The sequence below is a fragment of the Scylla paramamosain genome, chromosome 22 (genome assembly GCF_035594125.1).
Source record: "Scylla paramamosain isolate STU-SP2022 chromosome 22, ASM3559412v1, whole genome shotgun sequence".
Lineage (NCBI taxonomy): Eukaryota > Metazoa > Arthropoda > Malacostraca > Decapoda > Portunidae > Scylla > Scylla paramamosain.
The window spans coordinates 17,214,930-17,242,674 of record NC_087172.1 but is presented as its reverse complement, the minus strand read 5'-3'; the positions used below and the strand labels follow the sequence as shown (position 1 = coordinate 17,242,674).

The 27,745-nt window shown below is 39.3% G+C and overlaps 2 protein-coding genes across 12 annotated transcripts in view; both read right to left on the bottom strand.

Moving 5' to 3' along the window:
* Positions 1-1,758: 1,758 nt before the first annotated feature.
* LOC135111694 (glutamyl aminopeptidase-like) lies at positions 1,759-21,505 on the bottom strand. 6 transcript variants are annotated; one of them, XM_064025295.1, is made up of 21 exons: positions 21,445-21,505; positions 15,238-15,470; positions 14,873-15,045; positions 14,437-14,581; positions 14,161-14,274; positions 13,703-13,847; positions 13,226-13,396; positions 13,014-13,111; positions 12,406-12,540; positions 11,884-12,018; positions 11,034-11,195; positions 10,412-10,545; positions 9,443-9,549; positions 8,823-8,944; positions 8,196-8,399; positions 7,832-7,905; positions 5,783-5,915; positions 5,104-5,249; positions 4,585-4,698; positions 3,686-3,794; positions 1,759-2,109 (listed from the first exon to the last, which is right to left on the bottom strand). In XM_064025295.1, exons 2-21 carry the CDS (start codon positions 15,466-15,468, stop codon positions 1,948-1,950), a joined length of 2,814 nt encoding a protein of 937 aa, XP_063881365.1. In that variant the 5' UTR covers positions 15,469-15,470; positions 21,445-21,505; the 3' UTR covers positions 1,759-1,947. The 6 variants fall into 6 exon arrangements, with proteins under 6 accessions (XP_063881365.1, XP_063881366.1, XP_063881364.1 ...); XM_064025296.1 differs by lacking the exon at positions 21,445-21,505 and adding an exon at positions 21,232-21,255; XM_064025294.1 differs by lacking the exon at positions 21,445-21,505 and adding an exon at positions 17,190-17,342.
* Positions 18,454-27,745, bottom strand: part of LOC135111696 (uncharacterized) — an 18,714-nt gene continuing 9,422 nt past the window's right edge. For 5 of the 6 annotated variants that reach the window (XM_064025303.1, XM_064025301.1, XM_064025302.1 and 2 more), the window contains 9 exons: positions 27,568-27,732; positions 26,761-26,942; positions 26,191-26,381; positions 25,517-25,604; positions 24,899-25,023; positions 24,547-24,734; positions 23,687-23,994; positions 23,027-23,377; positions 18,454-18,531 (listed from right to left, as the gene is read on the bottom strand). In XM_064025303.1, the coding sequence (XP_063881373.1) occupies positions 18,457-18,531; positions 23,027-23,377; positions 23,687-23,994; positions 24,547-24,734; positions 24,899-25,023; positions 25,517-25,604; positions 26,191-26,381; positions 26,761-26,942; positions 27,568-27,732 (1,673 nt within the window). In that variant the 3' untranslated portion in view covers positions 18,454-18,456. Of the gene's footprint in view, positions 18,532-22,380; positions 23,378-23,686; positions 23,995-24,546; positions 24,735-24,898; positions 25,024-25,516; positions 25,605-26,190; positions 26,382-26,760; positions 26,943-27,567; positions 27,733-27,745 lie in introns of those variants that run through there. The other variant, XM_064025306.1, reaches the window with a different exon arrangement.

The window sequence follows — 27,745 nt, the reverse complement described above, 5'->3', positions numbered from 1 at the left end:
TCTGTTCATCACTCCCCACACCTTTCTATACAGCGAGTTTGTCTATGCGACGACGCTCAGACGACGACGCACATACACACGCCAAACTGTGACTAAAAGTAATAAAGAAAGGATTGTTCGTCATTACCAGTTACATATTCAACGTCGTATATAATATGGTATGAAAGTTAAAGCCCTTTCGATGTCGAAGCTTTCATGAGGCATGTGAGCATTGACGACGGTCACGGCAGTGCAGGTCGAGATACAGTGAAATCGTTTCGGAAATACAATTCGTATTCTATACTCGCTGCATAGAAAGGGGTGGGAATACTTAGGCCCACACACGCGCGGACGCTCCACCAACTTTTATGAATAACTGTACCTCCGAATTTTAAATTGAACTTATCAATCTGTTCTATTTTTAGCAATATTCTATATGTAATTTTTAGTGGTTGGATCTGGATAAATTATAATTTTTGACAACAGCTTCACTGCGAGAGAGAGAGAGAGAGAGAGAGAGAGAGAGAGAGAGAGAGAGAGAGAGAGAGAGAGAGAATGGTGTCACTAACATTCTCACTGCTGAAGTAACACTAGCATAGCAAGGGAGGATTCTTTCACGTAAGCCAGCTTAAAAGGCTCAAAAGATTATATTAGGAACAATATCTAAATCCAGTAAAATCCCTCTTATCCGGCATCAACGGGACCGCCAACATGCCGGATACTTGAATATTGCCGGATACTTGAATAGAAGTGAAATTATGTCCACAATCACCACCCTACACTCACGCATCTTACCATAACAAAGATCGGCTGATCTTAATCAGCAGCTGATCTGATCAGCTGCTTAACTGTAAGCACAACACACTTTCTCTTTTCTACAACTTTTGGCATGATGAAGGCGTCAGGCGATAAACTGCAAACGCGGGACTGAGTCATTGAGTAAACACAGTGCAGTGGGCCGCGGGTAGCGAGGAGCAGTGCGCTCTGGTGGCAAGGGGACAAAGTATGCCTCGCGCGGGAATTTTAATCGATTTTATGAGTACACATCGATTTTTTATTGATTTTAAGGCTCGGGGAAAAATGTGCCGGATACTTGAAGCTGCCGGATACTCGAATGCCAGATGAGAGGGATTTTACTGTATCTTCAACACAGTATGGACAAAGGTACTGAAACAAAATATATTCATATTGGTGATGATGCAGTCAGGCCATGCCTAGTTATGTGTGGCAATCAATTTACCCCATTTCTGGTTTCATTCAACACCTGTACCCTCACCCACACATGTAAAAGATTAATAATCTTCCATTCTTGCAATACCAGACACAGGAGTGCTTGATAGCCTTTCAATTTCACCAGGTACCAAGGTCCCATCTCCTTGGCTTATAACCTATACTTATTCTTTTGCTAGTGAACAGGAACTACAATATGAAAGAAGACAAAAGGTATATGAGTTGTTGTCTTGATTTTTCAGTCTGCTCTCTTTACAAGGCTGTGAAGAAAAGCTGCAGTTGTTATACAATAAACAATGTCCTGTCTTTCCTCTGCACTTGTCAGAGACAACACCAAAATCTAAATTTGATTTTGACTGGCATATCAAGACCACTTCCTTGTTGGCATATTCTGGTGTATAGACTCAACTTCCTCTCTGCCCTTGGATGCCCAAGCTTCCAGGATGATGTATATTCTCTGCTAGGTCAGCATATCCTTTCACATGAAAGGAGATAAAACGAAGTTTCTGGCTCGTTAGAGATGTTCTCCCACAGGTGATACAAAGACTATTAAACACCATAAATCCAATTTCATTCATTAAATCAACACCACATTGTTTTATACATATGAGTATCACAACTGTTGGTAAAGTATAGGATGAAATACAAAGTAATAGTGGCACATAAAATGTTCCATTACAAAAATTATTATTGTTGAAATTTCCCTTCATTATTTACTTCAACTAAGAGTGTTCCTTATCAGTGATTCCCAGCACTAGGCAGAGGTGCCTGAAGCCAAGCCAGGATGGTAGCAGCATTGTCATTCACCCAGCGGATATTGTACTTCACTGTCTCGATGGCCTGCTGTCTGTATCTCTCCCCAGCACCAGCTTCAGGATACTGGCTGAAGAATTCCTCCATCTGCCAGAAAGAAAGAGAGATAGTTTACTGATCACAAGTATTGTACAGAACATCATCAAAAACAAATACTAATCAGAAAAAAACTGTAAATATTTCATAATGCAGCTAATCATGTGTCCCTTTTATAGTCCATACAAAATTATTTTCTGAAGAGAGAGAGAGAGAGAGAGAGAGAGAGAGAGAGAGAGAGAGAGAGAGAGAGAGAGAGAGAGAGAGAGAGAGAGAGAGAGAGAGAATAACATACCACACCAGGGAGAAAAAAAAAAAAAAAAAAAAAAAAAAAAAAAAAAAAAAAAAAAAATGAAATTACCTACATGTAAACTATCTGTTATGTGGGAACATCAAGAGATTCACACATAGGTCGCTTTAAAGCAGGGGACAATTAAGCTGTAACTTGGGGCACCACTCCCAGTCTTTGCAAGTATGTCCTGTGGTGTGTTCTGGCATGTGGTATCTATATAATATTACTGTATTACCAGTAATTTGGGAGTGTTTATGAGGGTTTATATTGAAAACCCCATCCACACTAGGACTCATGCTGTGCTGCATGAAACCGGAAAATGACAGGGTTGGGGGTGAGAGTCCACACTATGCAGCATGAGCTGCCACATGACCCTGTACTAATCTGCCTGCTGAGAGTCATACAAACTCTCAGAGCAAGAGTATACATGGATGCCACTGCTGCCAATGTAGCTTTTTTGTGGAGTATTGTGGAAGCTGCTTTCACAAGGTTGAAAAAAATAAAGAGGGAGTTTTGGTGCAATGCATGGATATCCAAGAGCAGTAAAGAGAAAATTCAATCAATGTTATTACTTTCATGACAACAAGTGATAGGATGATGTGGTGCAGGGTCATATGGCACCCCATGAAGCACGCCATGAGTACTAGTGTGGATCGGCCTTTGGAATACCTGCCATCCTCATTAATCATTATCCCCGGTCCCTGCCACATAAAAGAAAATGCTTTCTGTATAATATTTTAAAATCTGCTTTTAGAGATCCTCTTTCATGAATGGCCACATCAAAAGAATTTCCATTTGCTTCTTTAAATCCTTCCCTCCATTCAAATGTCTTGCTTTCCTACCTTCCCTTTCTTTACTTGTTACCTTAGTCAAGAAATATAGTGGAGTTTCTAAAATATGTCATGAACTGCAACATTAATTTGTAATACTAATCAGTACAAGTATATTATATCATTACTTCACTAAAAACCACACTTGCATACCCATTGAGGGAATCCATATATTTATCGATCTAGTATATACGAAGCTGACATCCCCGAAAAGGAGAATGGAGCTGAGACAAAGTGACACACAATAAGAGATGCTAAGAGAATGAAATTATCAATTAAATCAGATGGAACAATTCATGGCTGCACTTGTTTTGCCTTGTTATCAAAGAAAGTAAGCAAAGGAAAAAATATGTTGAATGGATAACACAGGGTGATAAAATAACATTATCATTACTCAATGAGGTTAAACACTACAGGTGGTTAACCTAAAGCAGTGTGTGACAAAATAAACCCGTTTGACATATGAAGCTCTACTGAGAGAAAGCATACACGTAAAAACACTCACTTCAGTTAGTTTCTGCCCTGTGGCAAAGTAGCGGCAGATCCTGGGAATCAGCTGCCCCAAGTAACGGTCATTGATGGTGTAACGCTCCACCAGCCACTCCCAGTTAGACCTGAAAATGTAAAGTACAAAAAAATCTATAACAATCTAAACTGCACAATTTCTGCATTGAATCATGGATGAAGTAACATGAAAGAACTTAGCAGGGAGAGATAATGAGAGGAAGAACTGTAAGGATAAAGATGAAAATTTATGTCACTTTAATGTACATACACTCAAAATAGTATAGCTACAATGGGGTTTGACATGTTCACACTGAACCAGGTTTGGTAAGAGTATTCAAATAACAGGTCTGGTAAGAGTATTCAAATAAGGTTCTGCCTGTGTTTCAGGAAGAGTTACTGTGTCTGCTCAATTCCTACTGCTTCATTTAAGAGTACTACTCAATTGATTTATGCAGGTGCAGCTGCACTAAACATCCAGGAATACCAACATGGGTACCCCATTATCAGTTCTACTCCCACCCCTATTCTGTTCACCTCTCTAATGCAAGAGTTAACCATTATTATCAATCATTGGATGACCCTTTTGACCTCTCTTTTGGAGACAGGATAAAATGAGCTTTGGCTCTTGCCCTGTACAATAAAACTAGGTAAATACACATGAAAAATAATAAATAATGATAATAAATAAATATATAAAATAAATAAATTAATTAAATAAAAAATGAAAGCACATACACATTTCCAGTGTTAATGCTTTATTTATACCCTTGACTCTGTCATTCACTCCTCAAAAGCATAATTTTAATTATGTTACTTTGATGTTCTATTATGCTTAGTCAATATGTTCAGTGAATAACTTTAGAGTTGCATAACAGAAAGGAGCCAACAATAACTCACCTCACCCAGTCCCAGACCAGGCTGTTGCCCACTGGATTGGTGGAAATATATTCCAGGATGGCAAGGAAATTCTGGCTGCGCACATTTTCTTCCTTCATGGAGAGTTCAATGTAACTGGAAGGAAAGAAAATGCTTAAAAAGGATAGACATGGAGGAACAAAATAAATTAAATAAGCAAAAAAGATAAAGATATGAAATTGTGTTATTACAATGTTATCATATCAGGTACATAAATCTTTTTTTTTTTCTGTACAACTGACCACCTCCCAAACTAATGAGATGGCACATAACAAATGAAGGCTAAAAACATATTCAAAGCAATTTATAGGCTTACCTATCAATCTATTTATATTAGTACAGTGTGGTTTTCCTCTAAACTTTTGTATTATAGATCTTAACCCTGATGTGAAAATTCTGTGATAAATTAAACCATCAACAATGCTGGTAACAGTAATGCTATCATGTATATTTCATTCAAAGTGAAAGTTGATATTATGAAATGTGAGGTGTTGGTCTCACCTCTGCAAGATAGAAGTGTCCTGGAAGTTAGCCATGCCATAGTAGAGATTGTCTGTCTCTGTGGCACTTGTCTCTCCTAATGCTCGCTGCCACATCACTTCCCACATCTCACGATCTCCTTCCTTCACCACACCCCATCTGTAGGACTGACCAATTACACAAATGTAAAATGCCAGAAACCTCTGAATTATTCAGTTCACCTGCTTGAGTAAATTAGGATTATAAACTGACACTGTTCATAATGTGATGGGTTACTCAGTTTTTGGTATGAAACAATACAGAGCATTGTAGCCACCATTACCCATCAATTAGTCTGTCCACCAGTTAGAAAGCATGAGGTTGTTTGGTGGGTCTCATCCCATCTTCTGTGAGGAGGCCATGGCCAAGTTTTGATGAACTATTGGGTGAAGGGAAGCACCCCTATTATTTTTATTGACTTCAAGATTGAAACTTGATTAATTACATAATGGAGACAACCAATGTTGAATACAACTTCGTTATAAATCATATCTGTTAAGAGGTCAGAGACTTGTCTGTTGTTAAAATGTGTTTCCTAAAACTTTTTGCATTGTTTTTATTGTGGCCAACAGAAACTTCAAGATGTCAAATCAAACTAGTGACATTTTATCAAATTTACAAAAATCATCTGAATGCCAAATTTGCCCTTCCATAAAGATACCTGTCTGCGAGCATCTAGAGGAAGTGGAGAGGTGGCATCCAGTACCCAGCTCTCTATCTTACGTGCTGCTGCCTCCAGGCAGGCATCACTTCCACTGATACAAGCAAGTGTCACTACATCTGTCCTCAGCAATCTGTAATTGTCAGGGCTTAAATAGATAAAGCAGTAAAAGAAAATGAGCACATGGTAATGAACATAAGAGACAATAATGACAATGATGATAATGATCTAAATAGAAGCTCTTTTCTATTAACTTATTTCATATTTGAGAGATACACATCTGCATTTACCAAAACATTATCAACACTTGTGTCTCACTTTTATAAGTAGTGTTTTTCAAGGTACATGTCCCACTCCTGTACTAAATGCTAGAATTCTCCTGAATGACTTGCCCTTTCTTGTGAATAGATAAATTAATACTTTGGACAAAACAGTATCTTAAGTTATCCATTCACAGCTTTTATACCACTATTCACTTGAAGCAACCACAACAGTTTCCACATAGGTGCAGGGAAGTAAACACTGTAACACTCAGAAATGTTCAGGGTGGGGCAGAGCAACTTGCTTATTTGATTTTGGTGCCCTGAAGCAATGGTTGCTCTGAGGAGGGTGGGAGTACGTACATTCGAGAGGGCGTTGCTTTGTTCGGTTAGCATCAAGGAGTGGACAAAGGTGGAGCGCACGTTCACTGTTGAGGCATACTTTTCTACCAGTCGCTCAATCATTGCCATGCAATGTGCATTCTGTAAACATTTCAATATTGCACCCCGTGGTTGTGTTCCTGGCCAGCAGTCGATTGTTTCATGGGTAAACAACTTCAGGGAAATTGGTGATGTGAAGCAAAAAAAAACCTGGGCTTCCACAAACAGCAAGGTCACCCCAAAACATTGACATGGTAAGGTAATCTGTTTTGCGATCCCCTCAGCGCTCTGCCAGCAAACGTGCAGCTGCTGTTGGGTTGTCTGCTCGTTCTGTGAGGCGAATCCTTCATGAAAAACTAAAATTTCATCCCTACAAATTGGCTATGGCACAGGAACTTCATCAACATGATTTTGTTGCTCGAGAAATTGCAAGTGAGGTGCTTCTTGGCATGCCTCACGACACACTTGCTTTCTTCAGTGATGAGGCTCACTTCCATCTTTTGGGATCTGTAAATAAGCAGAACATGCACTATTGGAGCCCTGATAACCACAGACAACTTCATCATTGTCCCCTACATTCACAACGTGTAACTGTTTGGTGTGCACTATCGTGAGTTGGAATAATTGGTCCATGGTTTTTTGAAGAAAACGAACAGGTAGTTTCAGTGACTTCTGACCGTTATGTCCACATGATCCAGCAGGATGGTGCCATGGCACACACAGCGTTTGTGTCAATGACTATTTTGCGGCAAAACTTCCCAGGATGCCTCATCTCCTTGAGGAACGATCTGTAGTGGCCAGCACGATCGCCTGATTTAGCACCCTGCGACTATTTTTTATGGGGTTATCTAAAATCACTTGTTTACAACGATCGTCCTAGGACCCTGGCTCACCTGAAGAACAACACTTGTCAAGCTGTCGCCAACATACCCGTCGATATGCTGGAAAGAGCTGAATGAAACTTCCGAGTTCGATTAATGCAACGTATTGAGAATACTGGATGCCATCTGCCTGATATCATCTTTAAAACTCAGAAAACATAAAATTTGAATTTTTTACTTGATGCTGTTCAAAGAATTAAATATATATCTGCATTACTTTTGCTTTAATTGAATTTCTAAATAAGCAAGTTGCTCTGCCCCACCCTGTACAAGAAATCTGCACTAGGGTCATTATCACAATGCATGAAATCAAACTGGGTTTCAATAAAACAATTCAAAGAATATTCTTTCTGAGAGCCCTGCAGGAAAGGATGACACAAGTGGCCCCACATTATACTTTCATTGGCATTTTGTTACACCTTTACTTCATTCATTTACTTATTTTTTAAAACAAATCTGTGTAAAAAAATATTTAGATAAATTAACAAGCAAGGTTGTCAACATGAAATAAAATACAATTGACTGACCTCCTCAAGTGGTCTCCTTCATCATCCCAGCCTAGTGAAGAGTACAGAGGCTCTACCAAGCTGGAAACATAATCCTGGAACAGTTATGAAAACATTGTAATTAAAGAAATTTTCCATGCATATCAAAGTGAAATGATGGGTAAATAAGGGTTATTAAAGCTCAGAGAAGATGATGATCAACATTTGTCCAAACTTCAGCAGCAATTTTACTCTGAGTCCCCAGAGTAAGAAGGACCTAAAAATAAAGTTTGTGAATATACAATCTGCTCATTTCAACACACTACACTCCAATATTACTGAGGAGCCTGTGGAAAAAAAAGAGGAATAATACATGATTAAAACTACTAATATTATAAAAATCTACCTTGAAAGGCTGGTAGGCATCAGAGGAGGCTAGAAGTCTCTGAATATCTACAAAGGTTGCTGTCATTGCATCCCACGGAACATAATCACTTTCACTTGCTAGATTACGACTGAAATCCAAGGGCACTGTGTAGCTGAGGAGTCCAGCATCAGCCAGGGCAAAGACATCACTATAGAGGCCAGCCCGGTCTGCAGCACTCAATGCCTGAGAGAAGAAAACAAATGAAGATACAGAATGTTGTATTTCCCATAAATCTGTTTTCATGCCAGTATATATCAGACCACCTGATGACCAAATACTTCTTTTCTTAACACAGACAAGGCTGGTCAAGGACAAAAAAAAAAAATAAATAAATAAAAATGAATAAATAAAATAAATAAATAAAAAATAAATAAATAAATAAAATAAATAAATAAATAAATAAAATAAAATAAAATAAGTCAATGAAGAAAAAAGAAAATCCTATTTAATTGCTATTTCCAATAAAGTGGAATAGAAAAGGATTTCAGCCAGGATAGCAAACTCTGAAAAGACAGTCAGTATTAAGATGAGAGATACTCTGTACTTCATTACTTTATCATACAAATGATCAAAAGTTTGCCTCACTACTGTCCTTAATCAGCTTACCTGAGATGCACACAGCTTCCCCAATTCACTCCACATGTCTGCTTCATAGTTGACCCGATAAAAGCCTTTGTAGTACACATTGACTTTGACCCAAGTTACCTCAGCAGGTACCTTCACCTCCACTGCAATCACAGATGTCAATGTACAAGAGGTATAACAATTATGCTCAACTCATACCTAAGGTTTGTTTGTTTGCTGAGGCTCTATTAGGGAAACTGAGGGGATAGTTATTGTTTTGTTAATATTGCATATTTTTTGTGATTTATTGAGGAAATAAATGATAAAACATCAAGATACTGATAAGAAGAAATATATATGGAGTTTTGTAAGCATACATAATAATTAATGCTTTACTTGTTCAAGAATTTGTCAGTACTCAGTATCTTGATATTACTGATTATTCTGCAAGAACAAAAATAACTATGTACAAAATCAGCACTATAAAACTCCTATTTTCTAAGAATAAGTCTATTATGGCTTGGATGCATAAAGTAAAATAAAATAAAAAAGACCAATAATTCCTTATACATCCTAAGAGAAAATATTGTATTTTAGCCATGTCACAAATTTTTTTCCTTCAAACAACAAAGTATCACATTCTAGCACCATGCTAAACTTACATGTGGAGTCCTCATGGTTGAACCAGGATTGCTGAACCGTGGAATTAGCCGAAGTGATGTAGCTCACAGGCACGTCCCACTTGTACCGGAATGGTGAATCATCAGGACTGGTGGAGGGGTGAGTCACAATATGATACCTCAATCTTTTCTATCAATATACCTAGATGACAACTGCTTGTAAGAATGATCCCAGGAAATGGTCATGACAGAAAAGTCACTCTCTGATCATACAACTTTCTTACTCCATCCTGAATCTTTTAATCCCAAACCTCAATCACTGACTACAATTATCATTTTGATTACCACATGACTTCCAAACCATATATCTTCCATCAAAATTTAACAATTTTCATGTTAAAGTTCTACATACCAAGCTGGTAATCCCCACACAGGGTGGCCAAAGACAGAAAATCAGTGATTTAAAAAAAAAATCTTTGTTTACATTTATTATCCCTGCACTAAGCAGGAAGACAATAACCTGTCTGTACACTCTGTGGCAAAGCTGTCTAAGGCAAGACTGGAAGAACACTGCCACCATATTCCCTGCCTGCCATGAATGGAAATTAAACTGGACAGAGACAAGGAACTGTAAGGAACTCTATCCATATAATACTACAAAGCTTGATATTAGTATATATATATGTGTGTGTATATATATATATATATATATATATATATATATATATATATATATATATATATATATATATATATATATATATATATATATATATATATATATATTCCAACTGTCACCATTTGAGTCTGATGATGGAGACTTATTGTTAGAAAATTTTCTCTTCTTACAGTGTGAGCAACTTTTAATTTGAATAAAGGCATGAATGGGAGAAGAAATTTAACCATTACTGTTAGTCAATATTGGTACTAACAGTGAATTTAGGCAACACAGTTTTCTAGATGCAACTGCAGGTAAGGAAAACATGGGCCATCAGTATTCCCAAACCTTACTTGTACTGTGCACTGGGGTCCAGTAAAAATCGCTGCTGAGAAAAGACTAGAGTGTCTGGTGCTGCCCGCTTCACAGTGACTACAGGATAGCCCATCTGCTGGGTCCAGGTGTTCATGATGGCACCTACATCACTCTGAAAGTAGAGACTGTATAGAATATGCGTATTCAAGGGATAATTTTTAATCAACAAAAATTTCATTGAAGACAATTTTTTCAGTCTTTTCTTCAGCCTTTTCTTCTCCAACCCCATAAAAAAAAAATAAATAAATAAATGATAAATAAAAAAAATCACAACTTCAAAAACACTGACAGGTAAGAATGAGATGAAGACAATACGGAAAATCACAACTTCGCAAAATAATGAGAGGTGAGGATGAAATGAAGACATTAAGCAAAGTTTAAAAACAGATCAAACTGTTGTAGTGATTGATCTATGAACAAACACTTACTGGCAACTTTCATAAATCAGAATATAATAATAATAATGTCACCTTAAATAAAACTGAAAGATACCATAAATAAAAAGGAATTAAAATAAAACCGACGAAAGAAAAGATCATTAGTTACAGGAATGCATATCACATTCTTTACATCTAGTTCCTCAAACTGGTCCCTCCTCACCTTTGCTCCAACAGGCACGTGGCCGGCCCAGGCTGTGGTGAGTTCATTCCACAAGTCTTGTGTCACTGCATTGGTGTACATGAACTTTTTGAGGAAGGCATTAATTCCTATCTGGAAATACTCCCCCATGAAGTCTTCCAGCATCCGGAGTACTGAGGCACCCTATGAACAGAGGATGTAAACCAATGTTAGTATTCATGACACAATCATGCATATAAATTATCTGCACTGCTCTGAAAGATAACTAATTGATGCACACAAAGCAAAGGCCTAAAACAAAGATTCTTACTTTACTATGCACTTCAACGTGTAGTTTGGTTATTAGTATAGATAATCCTCATCATCATTTCACCTTGAAAGGCATGCACGCACTGGTATGCATTAATCTTAACCACTTAAGTCAACAGGAGAGAGAGAGAGAGAGAGAGAGAGAGAGAGAGAGAGAGAGAGAGAGAGAAAGAGAGAAAGAGAGAAAGAGAGAGAGAGAGAGAGAGTGGAAAATTATCAGGGGAGTCAATAACTATTAAGAGTGGTGAGGGTTTCCAGACAAATGCACTTCATGATGTGTGAGTTGTGATACTTTATGTTATGTTAAATTTGGGTTACTAAAGACATTGTTGAGACTTGACTTTGTTAAGTAGATAAGAATGTACAGTGCTGCTCTAAGACATTGCTCAAGAAGTTGTAAGCATGCAATCTCCTTTGATCCACATACACATGCCTTAACATATTTCTTATTTTGTGTTTACATGAATTGTTTGTAATATAATTCTGACAGTAAAATCTGTAATCTACTGTTGTAAATAAACCAAAAACCTCTTGGGGATCATACTAATCCTTACACACGTACCTTTTTATAGGTTATGAAATCAAACATGCCACTGATCTGCTCTGTGTTAGTGACAGGAAGGATCACTGGGTGGGATGTAAGCTGCTCATCTAGCTTCAGTGCTGGGGTCAGGCACACACACACAAAGTGAAACCCCTAAAGGCATATCAGTTCTTGGCTAATCAGACATGGCATGAAAGAAGGCATGAGATAATATGACACAAGATTCAAGTGCAAAACAACGAAAGCTGAAAACCAAATCCCAGGACACTGCTTTACAATCAAGTTGCTTTCTTTGAAAAAGGATGAGCAGCTGGGCACCTGCTACTGAAGACGCAAACCTCAGCATGTAAGCCCAGAATTCTGCATTATATAACATACACTAAAGCCACCATCACCAGAATCATTACATGCATGATACTGCTTACTAAAAGCTTCAGGCATGAAATAGGAAAAAGCCAGACATATGATCACCGTTAAGAAACACTGGCAAGAAAAAGCAGCTGATTACCACAAATTTGCAATTTTCTTGGGTGTTCAAACCTTATTGTAGGCAATTTTGTCAAAGATTGAATTGATCTGGTCAGGTGTCTCCACTGTCTGGATGATGGGGTGGGAGCTGACGAGGGCGTCATCTCCGAGTACTGGCAGCAGTGTCTTCGTACAGAACTGAAACTCCTGATCCAAACAGCCCATTTCATTGTAAGTTACATTTCATCATCACAGCAATGCTATCACTATCAGGTATGGCAACAGGATATGCTTCGTCACTATGGCAACACTATCATAATCAGGTCTGGTAACAGAATATGCTTCACCATTATGGCAATGCTATCATTACTATATCTGGCAACAGAATATTAACATTAAGTCTGTTGGCAGTACGTTATATGAAGGAAAGTTAATGCTAAACCAACAGTTGTTGATAAACTGATTAAGTAGAATGATGAGGCAGTAATGTACGGGTTTCCTGAGGCTGTATATTCCTCCCACATTTCCTTCTAAACCAGCTAATTACTACCTAGAAACTACTGTGAATAAACCTAATGGATCTCACTCATGGTGGGTCAAGTTGTATAAGTCTTAGCTTGAAGTAACAGCTATTATGATAAAAAGTGATATTAGTGATCAGGAAACAAAAAATATCTCACCATTTCCCAGCTGGGCTCCACATGGGCCACACCTTTGTACTCCACATAGCTGGCAAAGCCCTCATTCAGCCACAAGTCATCCCACCACTTCAGGGTAACTGGGGATGAGAAGTACTGTAATGAAATGAGTCCATACACATATAGTATCCATGAAAACATTGAAAGTTATCACTAATGAATTCTCTGACAACTTACAATAAATCTGGTCTTACCCAAATTGCCAAACCACTGATGAGCCATCTCGTGAGAAATAACTGAAGCCACCCTCTGTTTGTTGGCCGAGGAACTGTCTTTACTGTTGTAGTATATGGCAGTCTCCCTAAAAGTGATGATGCCCCAGTGCTCCGTGGCACCCGAGGAGTAATCTGGGATGCCAACCATGTCTGAGGATGAGGCAGAATCATGATAATACCATTATTATCACTGAGTGATTGTAGGAATGATTAAAATGTGAAAAAACAACTGCTTACCATGACAGATTCACAACTGCATAAATAACTTTTTCCACATACTAACTTGAGGTGGCTTAACTGCATTTTTACTTAAAAAAAAAAGATGAGTTTCTCAGAATTTAACCAAAACATAAGTTAGGCATCATGAAATTTGGTGTGCACAATGAGCTTTGGGACAAATCTACTGTGCTCATCAAGGATTAACTGAACTGTCAGAAGCAGGGCATAGGGCCTTACCACTTTTGGGAAGGGGGAAGGGCAAGTCAAACATGCCTTCATACATCTGCAACACACTCTTCCCCACCTCAAGAGCATAGTTTATGTCACTGAGGCGGTCCTCACGGGCATACACTCGGAAGGGCATACCGCTGTCCATGATGGCCTGGAAACACAAGTTTGAAATTTGCAACATCAAGCTCCAGGAAATAACAGGTAAGTCAGTTTTGAACACAACAGCCTAAAAGCCTAAAGAGCTTTCACAATAACTAAGCCTTTCAGGGAGATGTCCAGAACAGGTTATGGCAGGGAGTTGCTGTGGGGATTTCAGGTATTTGATGTTAAATGTATACAACTTAACGTCATTGTACAACTTAAAGAATACAATTAAGAATGGGAATCATGTGATCATGAATCAAACAAAATTATTTATTTTCACAGTATCAGCAATTTTGACAAATATAGATTACACTTCTTACCTCTTTAAAAGTGAAGTCACACACAATGAAGCACACCAAGTAAGTGACCATTGGTAAGGACTTTTCAAAGGCCACCTCTGTCAAGCCAATTGATGGAGAGTCCTGGGTCTCTTTCTGTATTAGTTGAATGACAAAAGAAAAATATTCACAAATACTTATGGAATATGAAGAATATCATGTCTTAAGATTTTTAAATCAGAAAAATTAAAGATGATTATTACATCTAATCAACACAATCTTCAGGGGAGAACAAGTCTTTCAGGTAGAAAGAATTACCTTGACAGGCATGTTTGAGAGGGCACGGTATTCTTGTGAGGGTCTCACTAGTGTCAAGCTATAGGTAGACTTGAATCCTGGTTCATCAAAGCAGGGGAAGGCTCGGCGTGCATATGTCGGCTGAAACTTTGTTGTCGCCAGACCCCTATGACACAGACACCCATAATTATTTACTAAGACATCACAGCACAATTTCCTATGCTTTCTGCCTCCTAAGGTAGCAAAATCCACTCTGTAACTCAGTGGAAATGTTTCAAGATAATCTCAGATAGTGGAATGTGTTGCTTTGAAAAGAGATATATAAGAAAAAAAAAAACTATCCAAGAATATCGAATGTACAAAATGTTGAAAAGTACAGTATATACTATGTTACTGATCACACAGTACTACTTACTAAGCACATTAAACCTAAAGCATGTATATTTATTTCCCTTACCTTGATTTTCCATTACCATCAGTGTAGTCTGAGTAATAATAGCCAAGAATGCCATTTATAAGGGAACCAGAGAAGTGAAGAGTGAGTTCAAATGAGCCAGCTTCTACCTGGTCCATCCGCACCACCCAGAACTGGTGAGGCTCGTAGCTGAAGGCTTCAATGATGTGCACATCCTTCACAGTAAGGAAAGGCTAAGTTAGTTCATGATAAGTTCCTTCAAAGTAAGTAAGGGAAAGATAGCAATTATATAATAAATGTATATCATCAGTCTTACGATGGACTGAAAGTTCTACAAAAATAGTTCAGCAATCATTTCCTTAGATGCTGGTATGGCATGGCAAGCCAGGGTAGTGGTGTGACTTCACCTGTGATTGGTTTCCCTTCTTGCTGATCAGGGAAGTGTTGGTAATGGTAAGCCACTGAGAGTGCACCAGGAAGTGGTCACGTGGCTCCTGGGAGGTGAGGCTGATGGTGACCCTGCCAGAGAATGTCTTGGCAGAGAGATCTGGGTGCATGTACAGCTCATAGTGTTCAGGAATGACAGTTTCTGGTAGACGGAAGCTTTCCTCCCACGGCCTGCCATTGCTCCTGACCATGCCTGTGGTGAAGATATTATCATTAGGTCATGCATTTTTTCCATCTTTTTTATTACCAAATTAAATCTTCTCTATAACGTGATGCAAAAAAAATCTAAATATTTCTGCACTGTTGCATAATTTGATACATCACCCTGATATATATATATATATATATATATATATATATATATATATATATATATATATATATATATATATATATATATATATATATATATATATATATATATATATATATATATATATATATATATATATATACCTCGTGGTTCGAACGTCCTTCAGTTCGAACAACTCCCAATTCGAACACCCGTTCAAGAAACGCCACTTGGTCAGACCTCTTGCGTTCCTCCCTCTTCTCTCCTTCTCCTTTATCTGCCCCTGCCTCTATTCCTCCTCATATCCTTCCTCCCTCTGTCTTTCCCAACCCACCCTCCCTCCTCTTTCTCTCTCTCTTACACTTCCTTAACCCATGTAATTTACTCTTCTTCCCAGTATATCCCTTCCTCGCATTGTTCCTTTCCTCTCTCTCTTCCTCTTTCGTCTGGCATTAAACCTCCCTCCCCGTCATCTCCCCTCCCCCGTATCTATCAGAGATATGGGACAAGGAAGTGATACCTCCCCCCTCCCCTGGTAATTCATTCTATATAATTTTCGCTTCATCTTTTCTTAGAGTTTCACTCTCGTATAATTCCATTTTCATTCAACTTAACAATTGTCAGGATTGTTCTTACTTTCAGAGAGAGAGAGAGAGAGAGAGAGAGAGAGAGAGAGAGAGAGAGAGAGAGAGAGAGAGAGAGAGAGAGAGATACTTGTGCGAAAAAAAAAAGTTCACTACAACTGTTTTCAAGACTGAAGACGCCTGGAAGTTTCGGTGACTCATCATTTTGAGGATGGTGTTTATTTACACTGGTATTTTTGCGAAAAAAAAAAAAAATTGTTTTTGTGTCTGACGTATAGGACGACCTACTTTTTGTCTTTTGTAGGATGGTTCAAGTGCTGTCTTATGTGCCAAAGTATACGGTATTTTAATGCTTTCTTTCACTCTATTTTTTTCTCTATAATTTAGGTTATTTTCATTCAGTTCTGTTTTAGGCACAACATAAACCCATAAAAAAAAAAAAAAAAAAAAAAAAAAAAAAAAAAAAAAAACGGGGATTTTGGGGCCTGGAGCGGATTAAATTTTCTACATTAATTTGAATGGGATAAATTGGTTCCCAATTCGAACAGCCCAAAAGAACAAATAAAATTCGAATCACGATGTACCGCTGTGTGTGTGTGTGTGTGTGTGTGTGTATATATATATATATATATATATATATATATATATATATATATATATATATATATATATATATATATATATATATATATATATATATATATATTTGTGTGTGTGTGTGTGTGTTAGCGATTCACGGCCGAACTGCTGGACCGATCGAGATGATATTTTGCACGGGGGTTCCTCTTCAACTATGGAGTGACATGGACTGCCTGATCCCCCCAAAACCACTATTCGTATCAATCAATCAGTTGTTGATATTAAAACAAAAGAGCTTACAATATTTAGGAATGAGATTGGAGTTAATCGGACAACGCTTGGTATTGGTAATTCCACAAATATCTAATACTAATCACCCCTGTGTTCTAAACAAAGACAGGACACGACGAACATAATTCAATCCACAATACACTGTATGACATAAGAACGAACTCACCCTTGGCACAAGTGGCAGCTATTATCAGCAGCCACAAGCGAGTAGTGTTCATGATGGGGAGGTAGTGTACAACTGTACGTTCACGCCGAGCCTGACTGTAATGAAAACATGCGCTGTTTCCCACGCCTAACTATGGCAACATTTATAGTTGTGAAATTCATCTCGCTCTTACATTCGCGTGAGAGATGCGTTGTCCTTTCTTCAGAACCATATCAGTGTACAGATTATTTTCCCTGCTAATCTACCTTTCCATTGCCCTTGATGAAGAATCGTGTTTTCATTTTTTTTTCGAACATTCTAATAAAAAAAAAAATAAAAAAATGCGTATCTTCTTTTCAGGCCGGCTGTATTTGGTGATGATGGCATGTACCTGTTACCCACTTAAAAAAAAAGTGCAACCTACAAATAGAACTAAAAATCATAACTCCGGCAGACGATGGACTGGCTCTTGCGGTCTCAAATGCCGTGTTTACAGTTTACATGGTACGTTTCATTTTCATCCGCAGAGTTGCTACCGCGCGGTTGCAGTCCATGGAGGCTACCACACGCTACCACGCTGTTTTCCTGCTGGCCGGCTGCTTTGTGTTTTGGGGGCCCCTGTCTGGTGTCTCGTTTTGTTTCGCTGGTGTATGTGTGGGTTAACTTTTATGTCTATCGCTACTTTTATAGTTTGTCCCTCCACCTGTCTGTTTGTGTGCTCGTCTCTGTTAACATTTGTTCTCCTAGCCCTAATTATTGCAACTTACTAGTGCTAAACTCTCTCTCTCTCTCGCGAGATTGAGAGAGAGAGAGAGAGAGAGAGAGAGAGAGAGAGAGAGAGAGAGAGAGAGAGAGAGAGAGTTTAGCCCTAGTAAGTTGTAATAATTAATAATATGATCAGTTGCACAGAAAGAATAAGTGTGAATAAAACTGAACATAAGAATAAATAAATAAAATAAAACAGCTAGTGGATAGACCTAGGAGATGAGGTCCTGAGGAAGTAACTAGAAAACTGTTGACAGGCAAATTGTACATGACTATGTTAGTTGGCAAGCTACCATTTTGTGACAGACTGACATACATAAACAGTGAAAAATACTTATGTAATGTTATCAGCTTGTCTTCCAACAGCTGGAGTACTTGTGGCACTGCTGAGTAAAACATGTTGTAATATATATAAGGATATGAGAACAGGGTGAAGAGACCCTTGAAAAATGGCGAGATTGAGCAAGTTTGAACTAAAAAAAAAAAAAAAAATACTATAATCTACCTATCTACCTGCCTGTTCTCAAGTGCTCCCTCCAAGTAGATGTCTGTGATAGGATTCCACAGGACAACAGACGACTGCCTCACAAGACAACAGCTGGGAAACAAATTGGAAAAATTAAGATGACAGTAAGCCCAGACAAGTGAGATTTATAACTTTTATCCATCTATCTTTCTGATGCCTTGCTCCCTTCCATGGGGCTGGCCACAGCAGAAGAGCCTTCTTCTTTCCCTAATCACATTTGCTTGCTTGTTCAGACACCTGGCCTTTACTAATACCTCATCCACACATATACTCTTTAGCCCCATTTCTCCATCTTCCAAGTGGCCTTCCTCTACTAGTACCAACTTTACTAAATTCTTTACAAACTCCTTGGTCTTCATCCTTTCAATATGGCCAGTGTGTTCCTTTTCACGCATTCCATCACTTGCTTTGGTGCTCATACATATCACTCATCATACACACTTTCATTGCTCTCACCCTTCCATGTTGTCACTCCACATGCCACTTTCATACAACTCATTTCCACAGCAAGCAGACTTGGTTGTTATACCCTATCCCACCTCAAGTTTTTTCTTTACATCCAAAGACAAGTTTCTCTCTATCATGACTTGCAAGTTATCCCTTGACATGTACCTTTCGCATCTCTCTTTTCTCACTCCATTCAAATTGTTATCTCTGACTAACACTATTCCCAGATACCTAAACTCATTTGGGTTCTCCATTCTCTCTCCTCCCATCAACACCTCACACTTACCAATATTTGACACATTAATTTTATAAAGTATCCTAAAATCAAACCTCTACTTCTCTCCCTTCAAACAACATGGAAACCTTCAGTTTCCATCTCACACACACTACTTATGGAAATGATCCACCAATCTCTGAAGTTCCCTTTTGTTAGTAAGATAATGCCATCTGCAAACTTACGTTATTACAGTCCACCCAATTCCATTTAGTTTGAGCTGTGCACCAATGTTTCCTACTTTGGGATTTATACCATTAGTAAAAACCTACTTTCAATGGGTGTTTGTAGTAATCTGTCTTAAATGTATCAAAACTAAAGCTTTATATTTTCATACTAGATGCTACTTTCCACATGATGCCCACCATGAGATGGGTGCTAAGGATTTCTCTATCTTGCATAACAAGTCTTGAGATGCCCAGATATCCTCAAAATTTCTTTCAAGAGGGAGCACAGCACCAGTTGGTGTTTTCCTGTTTCCTTGGATAATTCTTGGTGCTGACCCACTCAGGCACAAGTGGAGATGGATGTTAAATTCCTAATCATAAAAATATTTGAAAGACCACTATGTATAGGATAAAAAGCAACAGCAACATACCAACAGAAATATAACTGATAAACTGCCTTTACAATTTGCATCAGATTATGCATGCATCAGCCCTTTAATTCCTTTGTGCTATTTCTTATGTTAATGGGGCAGTCTCATCAACAGAATGTGGCTTGAGCCTGGTCATCTGTGCCAGGCTCAAGAATCCCACCAGGTAAGAGAACCATAAGTAAGAAATTAAACTTTAAGGTAAGTACATTACTGACACAGTTTATATATATATATATATATATATATATATATATATATATATATATATATATATATATATATATATATATATATATATATATATATATATATATATATATATATATATATATATATATATATATATATATATATATATATATATATATATATATATATATATATATATATATATATATATATATATATATATATATATATATATATATATATATATATATATATATATATATATATATATATATATATATATATATATATATTTTTATTTTTTTTTTTATGTAGGAAGGACACTAGCCAAGGGCAACAAAAATCCAATAAAAAAATATACCCACTGAAATGCCAGTCCCATAAAAGGGTCAGAGCAGTGGTCAAAAACAGATTAATAAGTGTCTTGAAACCTCCCTCTTGAAGGAATTCAAGTCATAGGAAGATGGAAATACAGAAGCAGGCAGGGAGTTCCAGAGTTTACCAGAGAAAGGGATGAATGATTGAGAATACTGGTTAACTCTTGCGTTAGAGAGGTGGACAGAATAGGGGTGAGAGAAAGAAGAAAGTCTTGTGCAATGAGGCCGTGGGAGGAGGGGAGGCATGCAGTTAGCAAGATCAGAAGAGCAGTTAGCATGAAAATAGCGGTAGAAGACAGCTAGATATGCAACACTGCGGCGGTGAGAGAGAGGCTGAAGACAGTCAGTTAGAGGAGAGGAGTTGATGAGACGAAAAGCCTTTGATTCCACCCTGTCTAGAAGAGCAGTATGAGTGGAACCCCCCCAGACATGTGAAGCATATTCCATACATGGACGGATAAGGCCCTTGTACAGAGTTAGCAGTTGGGGGGGTGAGAAAAACTGGCAGAGACGTCTCAGAATGCCTAACTTCATAGAAGCTGTTTTAGCTAGAGATGAGATGTGAAGTTTCCAGTTCAGATTATAAGTAAAGGACACACTGAGGATGTTCAGTGTAGAAGAGGGGAGCAGTTGAGTGTCATTGAAGAAGAGGGGATAGTTGTCTGGAAGGTTGTGTCGAGTTGATAAATGGAGGAATTGAGTTCTTGAGGCATTGCACAATACCAAGTTTGCTCTGCCCCAATCAGAAATTTTAGAAAGATCAGAAGTCAAAATATATATATATATATATATATATATATATATATATATATATATATATATATATATATATATATATATATATATATATATCTGTATATAACCTATGAAAGGCACGGTTAGTTTACCTCTTGCGACTATCTATAATAGTCGACGTGTGGTCACATCTACAAGTCACCTGGCGAGTGTCACCTACAGCATTTATCTCGAAGTCTGGTACCTGTCTGCTTTCTGATACCCTCACACCTGCCTCCACACACCGGGAAGGGTGCTCACATGCCATGTGTGCATACTGACAGTTTACATGACGATGCTACGAGTACTTGTCCCAGACTATTTACCTTCAAATTTACCACGGGCGGCTTACAGCTCAGTCTGCCACAGCTGAGGAGCGGCACCACGAGCCTATTATTATTATTATTTTTTTCTTATAGATATCATGTATTAATTTAATAACACATAATATAAAATAGGAAAATTATGGTGAAAATATTAGACTATTAATTTTGGAATTAATCATTTCCAAGTAAAATAATAAAAAAAAATAATAATTAAGGGACCAACTACTAAAGGTTTGAGGTGTCGTGTCGTATAATTTTTCGCAAATAAAATTTTAACACAGCATCGGACAAGGATGCTAATTTGGCATTGAGTGTTTGAGATACCGACCTATTTGGCAAAAATATGCCTTGGTGTTATATGTGGATAATGAAGGCAATCATATGAGTAAATTTAGAGTAAACTTTGCTAAAATATACAGGCACCGGTGTCGTCATGATAAATATCCCTCCCACTTATCCTTTCGTGACGTCGATGTGACGTTTAACTATGACCTAAGAGTAATCACCCATCCAACCAGCAGCTCTGTCTTTTTTGCCTCACACACACACACACACACACACACACACACAACAATAGGGCACAGTCCCTCAAACCTTTAGTAGAGGCTTTGCCCAAGTGGTCCTAATGGTTTCGTGTAGTGGATCAATATCATAATCACGTTGCAGGGACTGTGAAAGGAATATATAGCCTGGGGTATTCGCTCTTCTTCACATTTCATATACCAGGTGTAAAGGCTCGTCTTCATCATTTGATACAGTTTGGATTCTATAAAATTGGGTCTCTTCCTCGTAACTACTCTTGCATGGGTGAGATCCCGGCTTTCACCAGGCACAGCTCCGGACCTGTATATTTCCTGACTCCTAGGAAACATTTCACCGCTCTCTTTATGTTGTACAATTAGCTTCTTGGGGTATTGCGTGAACCAGTCTCCGTGCTATTTTTTTAATTTTATTTTTAAATGCATTAGAATTATAATTAACATCCTGGCCAGAGAGACTTACAGGTTCTAGCGTTTAGCCCTTGGGGTTGGGAGGGAGGAGGGAAAGTTGCTTATGTTCAGGCGCTGAATTCAACTTTATTTTATTCATGTTTTGCTGATGCGATATAAATTTTTAAGAAAGTGGATAGATGGTCAGATATGGGGACATGTATAATTCCTGAGATGAGATCTGAGAAAAATTAGTGTAAATATGATGTAAGAGAGATAGTTGTTAAATTTAAGATATCAAAAATCTAGATGATCTAGCATTGTTAGGAGTGAAATTGAAAACAAAGTGCAACAATAATATAAAATTAATTTTATGTATTTCTGGACTCCCAAGTATTGCTTTAACGATATACCTGCTTAAAAGAGAGAGAGAGAGAGAGAGAGAGAGAGAGAGAGAGAGAGAGAGAGAGAGAGAGAGAGAGAGAGAGAGAGAGAGAGAGAGAGAGAGAGAGAGAGAGAGAGAGAGAGAGAGAGAGAGAGAGAGGTAACATAAGGCCAAGAAAGTGTAGGTTTCTTCATAAAATATAAGACCAACATTGGTGTGTGTGCCTCCCCTGCACCACACATCACTTTTCCTTTCATTCCTTCATTACCTGCCTGGCCTCCTTGCTGAACAGACACATCCCTCTCAACTCCTCCTCTAGGAAAAAGTCTTTTTCCCTCAAACACACACCATGGAGGGGAAGGTGGTGTGACAGATCCTCCCGTGCAGCTGCTGGGGTGAGGGGTGACTGGAGGGCCTCCCGAAGGTGCAGGAGGGGAGGGGCCAGGCTGTGGCCTCCCATCACACTCCCCAGCAGATAGGTGCTGCCCTCAAGATTGGTCAAGAGGAGGCGAGGTGGTTCTTCTCTCTCTGCTTCTTTTTCCTTGTCTCCTTTTTTGTGGTTTTCTTTTCCTCCTCTTCCTTTTCTTTCCACAATGGAGAGGACTTCTTTGGGTGGTTCCTATACATGGGGAAGTAAAGAATGCTAGGTGAGATTTTGTCACTGTCTGTTATGAATATATATATGATCTATAGAAGAGACTGTCTTATATCATGAAAACTACAATGAGGAAAACATCCATAGATTTTATGAACATGAATAGCAGACTAAATAATGGATAAGAAACAATAAGGGAAAAACAAAATCTGTTGTCCTAAGCACCAAGAGTAATACCTCTGGCATTAAAAATAAACTCCATCACACTCTTGAAGACATATCAAGACAAAGGTGGTTGTAATGTGCCAAGACAAAATATCATCACTGACTGACCTGTGTGAAGGAATTAGCAGCCAGACACACATATCTGAGGGAGGAGGTGAGGGCTGCCACTAAGGGATCCCAACACTCATCCCCCAAGCCGCACCCTGCCAGAGACAACACACGCAGGCCTCTCCTCCCCTTCTCTCCTTTACCCTCCATCACCTCCTCATCATTGTTGCTGCTGCTGGCTGCTGCTCCCTGAAGCAAGGCAGCCCCTCCCTTGGACCCTAAAGGATTCAGGTCCATCATGAGGGCTTCTAAGGGTAGAGGGGGTCTCCTGGCTAGGGCTTCTCCCAAAGTTGAGCCACCAGTGCTGCCTGAAAGAGTGATAAAAGTAAGGAGGCAAAGAGGTGTTGGGTAAATAGGCAGTGAATGGGCAATAGATACTTTGTTGTGTGTGATTATGTAATTGTATTTTGTATTGATATGTATGTACATACATGAGTGCGAAACTTGATAAATGAGACACTCAGAAGGATTATGTGTTTCTATGCATGCACACACACACACACACACACACACACACACACACACACTGCGTAGTGTAGACACACCACATAGTGTAGTGGTTAGCATGCTCTGCTTGCAACCAAGAAGGCCCAGGTTCAAGTCCCAGGAGTAGCAAGGCAAATGGGCGAGCCTCTTAATGTGTAGCCCCTGTTCACCCAGCAACAAGTAGGTACGGGATGTAACCCGAGGGGTTGTGACCTCGCTGTCCTGGTGTGTGGTGTCTAAGTGGTCTCAGTCCTACCCAAAGATCGGTCATTATGAGCTCTAAGCTCTTTCCGTAGGGTAACGGCTGGTTGGGTGACCAGCAGATGACCACAGGTGAATCACACACACACACACACACACACACACACACACACCTATATTGTTGTGGTGCAGGTTAAGGCTTCGTAAGGATGGGCAAGAGTTCAGGAGATCAGCAAGGTGAGGCGCTGAGGCACAGGTCAGCAGGTTGTGGCGCAGGTCAAGGCAGGTCAAGTTAGGATGACCTCTAAGGCCTGCCAGAAGTCGCTCAGCTCTTGTGTCATCTATACAGCTCTCATAGATCCTATAGGAGTAAGACATGAGGTTTTCTCTCTCTCTCTTTCTCAAGGCACAACAAAACTTATTAAAAATCTTTTCACACACAGACGCACACAAACATACATATCCTCATCTTTACCTTGTAGTACCAGCTAATTATCAGCCCATCATCCCTGCCCCTATGCTTACTTGAGGTGGGTGAGGGTGGGGGTGAGGGCTGGGGTGAGGGCTGCCAGGTCCAGAACAGATGCCCCCACAGCACCCCACACCAGCTCTGTCCCCTCCTGTGTGCTCTGATATCTTATACTCAACTCCTGAAGGTTGGGCATGAGGGATGAGGATTGTTAGTGAAGGGGAGGAGGAAGAAAGCGTAGATGGAAAGAATACATGTTATTATTTGGGAGGAAGGGAGGGAGGGAGGGAAGGGGATGTTTGTGAAGGATACAAGAGGATATCAGTGACAGGTTTTTTAGCACTAACTAGCCTGTTTGATTAACTACATATACTATTCTACATTAACTATAATATTAGAAAGACCAGAAGGGAAGAAGAAATTGTATGTTAAGGTCAGGGAGCAGGCAAAGGTAGAGTGAAGAAGTGAGAGAAAGGAAAGAGGGAAAAATAGTGTGATAGGCTTAGGGAGGAGAGAGGGGCAGATGGGAGAATGCTGGATAACATGCTTCGACAAGGAATGAGATAAGATGGAAGGGAGATGTGTTTGTCATTAAGTACATGGAGCAAGGAGAGGGAAAGGCATATATCTGCATGAAGGAAGGTGAGGTAAGGTGGGTTAAGAAGGCATCTCACCTGCAGGTTTGGCAAGGCTGAGATGATCTCAAACAGATCCAGGTGACTCAGGCTGCCTGGCTCCACCTCCACTGCTTCCCCATTCCCTCTGGTGGGTGTTGATGGTGAAGGAAACTGATTAATTCATGATGGTTTGCTTCATATTTATAAGATGCTTATACTGTAGTTGAATGAGTAAATTTAGGTATTATTATGGTTATCATTATTACTAGTATTGTTATTATTGTTGATATTATTATTTTTGTTATGCTTCTCCCTTCCACCATTAGGTCATCATGAAAACATTGAACCACTGATCTAAAAATGTGATAAATTGGTCATGAGAGGATGCTGTTAGAAACTGAAGCCCTGACAGACCCTCACTGCTGGTCTGATATGTTGCCAATTAGACCAGGGTGGAATGTGGTCTGCCTCAACTGTCCAGCCACTACATCATCATTACTACCAGTACTCTATTATGAATCTTTATATACATCATCATCTATGTCTGGCAATAATTTACCAGAAAACAACAAAGCTGATTTATTGCCTATAAAGTGAGCAAAAGAATGATCAGTAGTAGCACACGCAGGCTGAGGCACACCAGGACCAGTTCAGGTAATGGTCAGTGGTCTTCCCTTTGTCATGACACTTCCTGGCATGTCTAATAATCAAGCTTCTCCCAGAATGTGTACCTGGAGGGGGGTGGAGATGCTAAGGAGGGCAGGTGCAAGGTGTGCACATCCCTCCCACACACCTGCAGGAGGGCCGACAGTTGCCTCCAGCCAGCCTTTGTGTCCTGGGTGGCACAGATCACACAGGAAAGGTAACGCTCTACATACACCTGTCGCCACTGCCTGCCACCTGCATCTTGCCTGCCCACCACCTGCCAGATGTTATGACTGAGTGACAGGTGCAGAGGTTAAAGTTTTTATGTTTACATTCATTAGAGAACAGAAATGAGGTAATGGATTCAAGCTTGGTAAAGTCAAATTAGTGAAATAGGAAATTGGTTCTTGTTATATGACTAAAATAGACTCCATTATCAAGCTGTTAGTAGATTCATGAGGAAGTTTAAAGCTACACTGGGTGAATTTATGGATAAGGATGGTGGATGAACATGGATGTGTAGGTGTTATACAGAAACTATCACATGTAAGTCTACTAGCTTCTTACAACTTGTGTTCTTATGACTATGGTACATTAATGTGTGGTGAACACCTCAATGTGTGGCATGCAGTCACAACACCAGTAACATTACTCACTGTGGTTGGGGGCAGAGGGTGGGAGAGAACATGTGTAGAGGCAGCAGCACCACTGCTACTACTGCCAGAACGAGGGATGGATGCAGAACTCATTTTGGTACCTCCACTCCCTCCTCCCTTGCCTGCTGGAGTATGTGCCCTCTCACCTCCACCTCTTCCTCCTTTCCTCAGATTTAAGCGACCTGCAACAAAACACAGCCATCCTTTTCTTGGTCTCTCCTCAATATTTCTCCTCTTCCTGACTTATAACTTCCACTTCCCTCATTCTTTCTATCTAAAACTACTTCAGCTGTAATGACTCAAGCACAGCAGCCCCACAGCCCCACCTGAACATAGGTACACCCATTGCTCCTTTGGTAACATGCTGGGTTTTCATACTCAGGTCCTGGGTTCATTTCCTTACACAGCACCTTTCTCCTGAAGATTAATTTGAGCTTCCAAGTCAATTGCTCGGTAATTCCATGTACTATGTTCTGGTTGTGCCCTGGTTTGAGGTGAGACAAGTGGGATACATTGGTTTGAGGGAATATACAACATTCTTTACCAGCACTTTCAGTCAAATTAGGCCTGTTTCTTCACCTCTCTCAAGTAGTTTCTCCTTCCATTATTTTTTTCACCTGTCCAAGCTACTACAACACTCCTTACTTAAGCTTCAGGTAGTTCTCTTCCTCCCCTTATTTCTTTTTTACCTGTCCTCATCACTACAACACCCCTTACTACACTTTCAAATTATATCACATACTGTATACTCATATCAAACATCACATCCCACCAGTCTTCCCACGAGGTTTCCACTACTTGACTTACTCTGTAGGGAAACATGAGGTGGGGGGAAGTGTGCCTGGGTTCTCCTCTGCCAGTACAGGTTATCCAGGGGCAGGCTAAGGGCAATGGGCAGAGGCAGGTCAACACTCAGCCCTGCACACACCTCCTGCAGGTCACGCTGGGTTAGACCATTCAGCTGAGTGTGCTCTGTGGAAGTGAA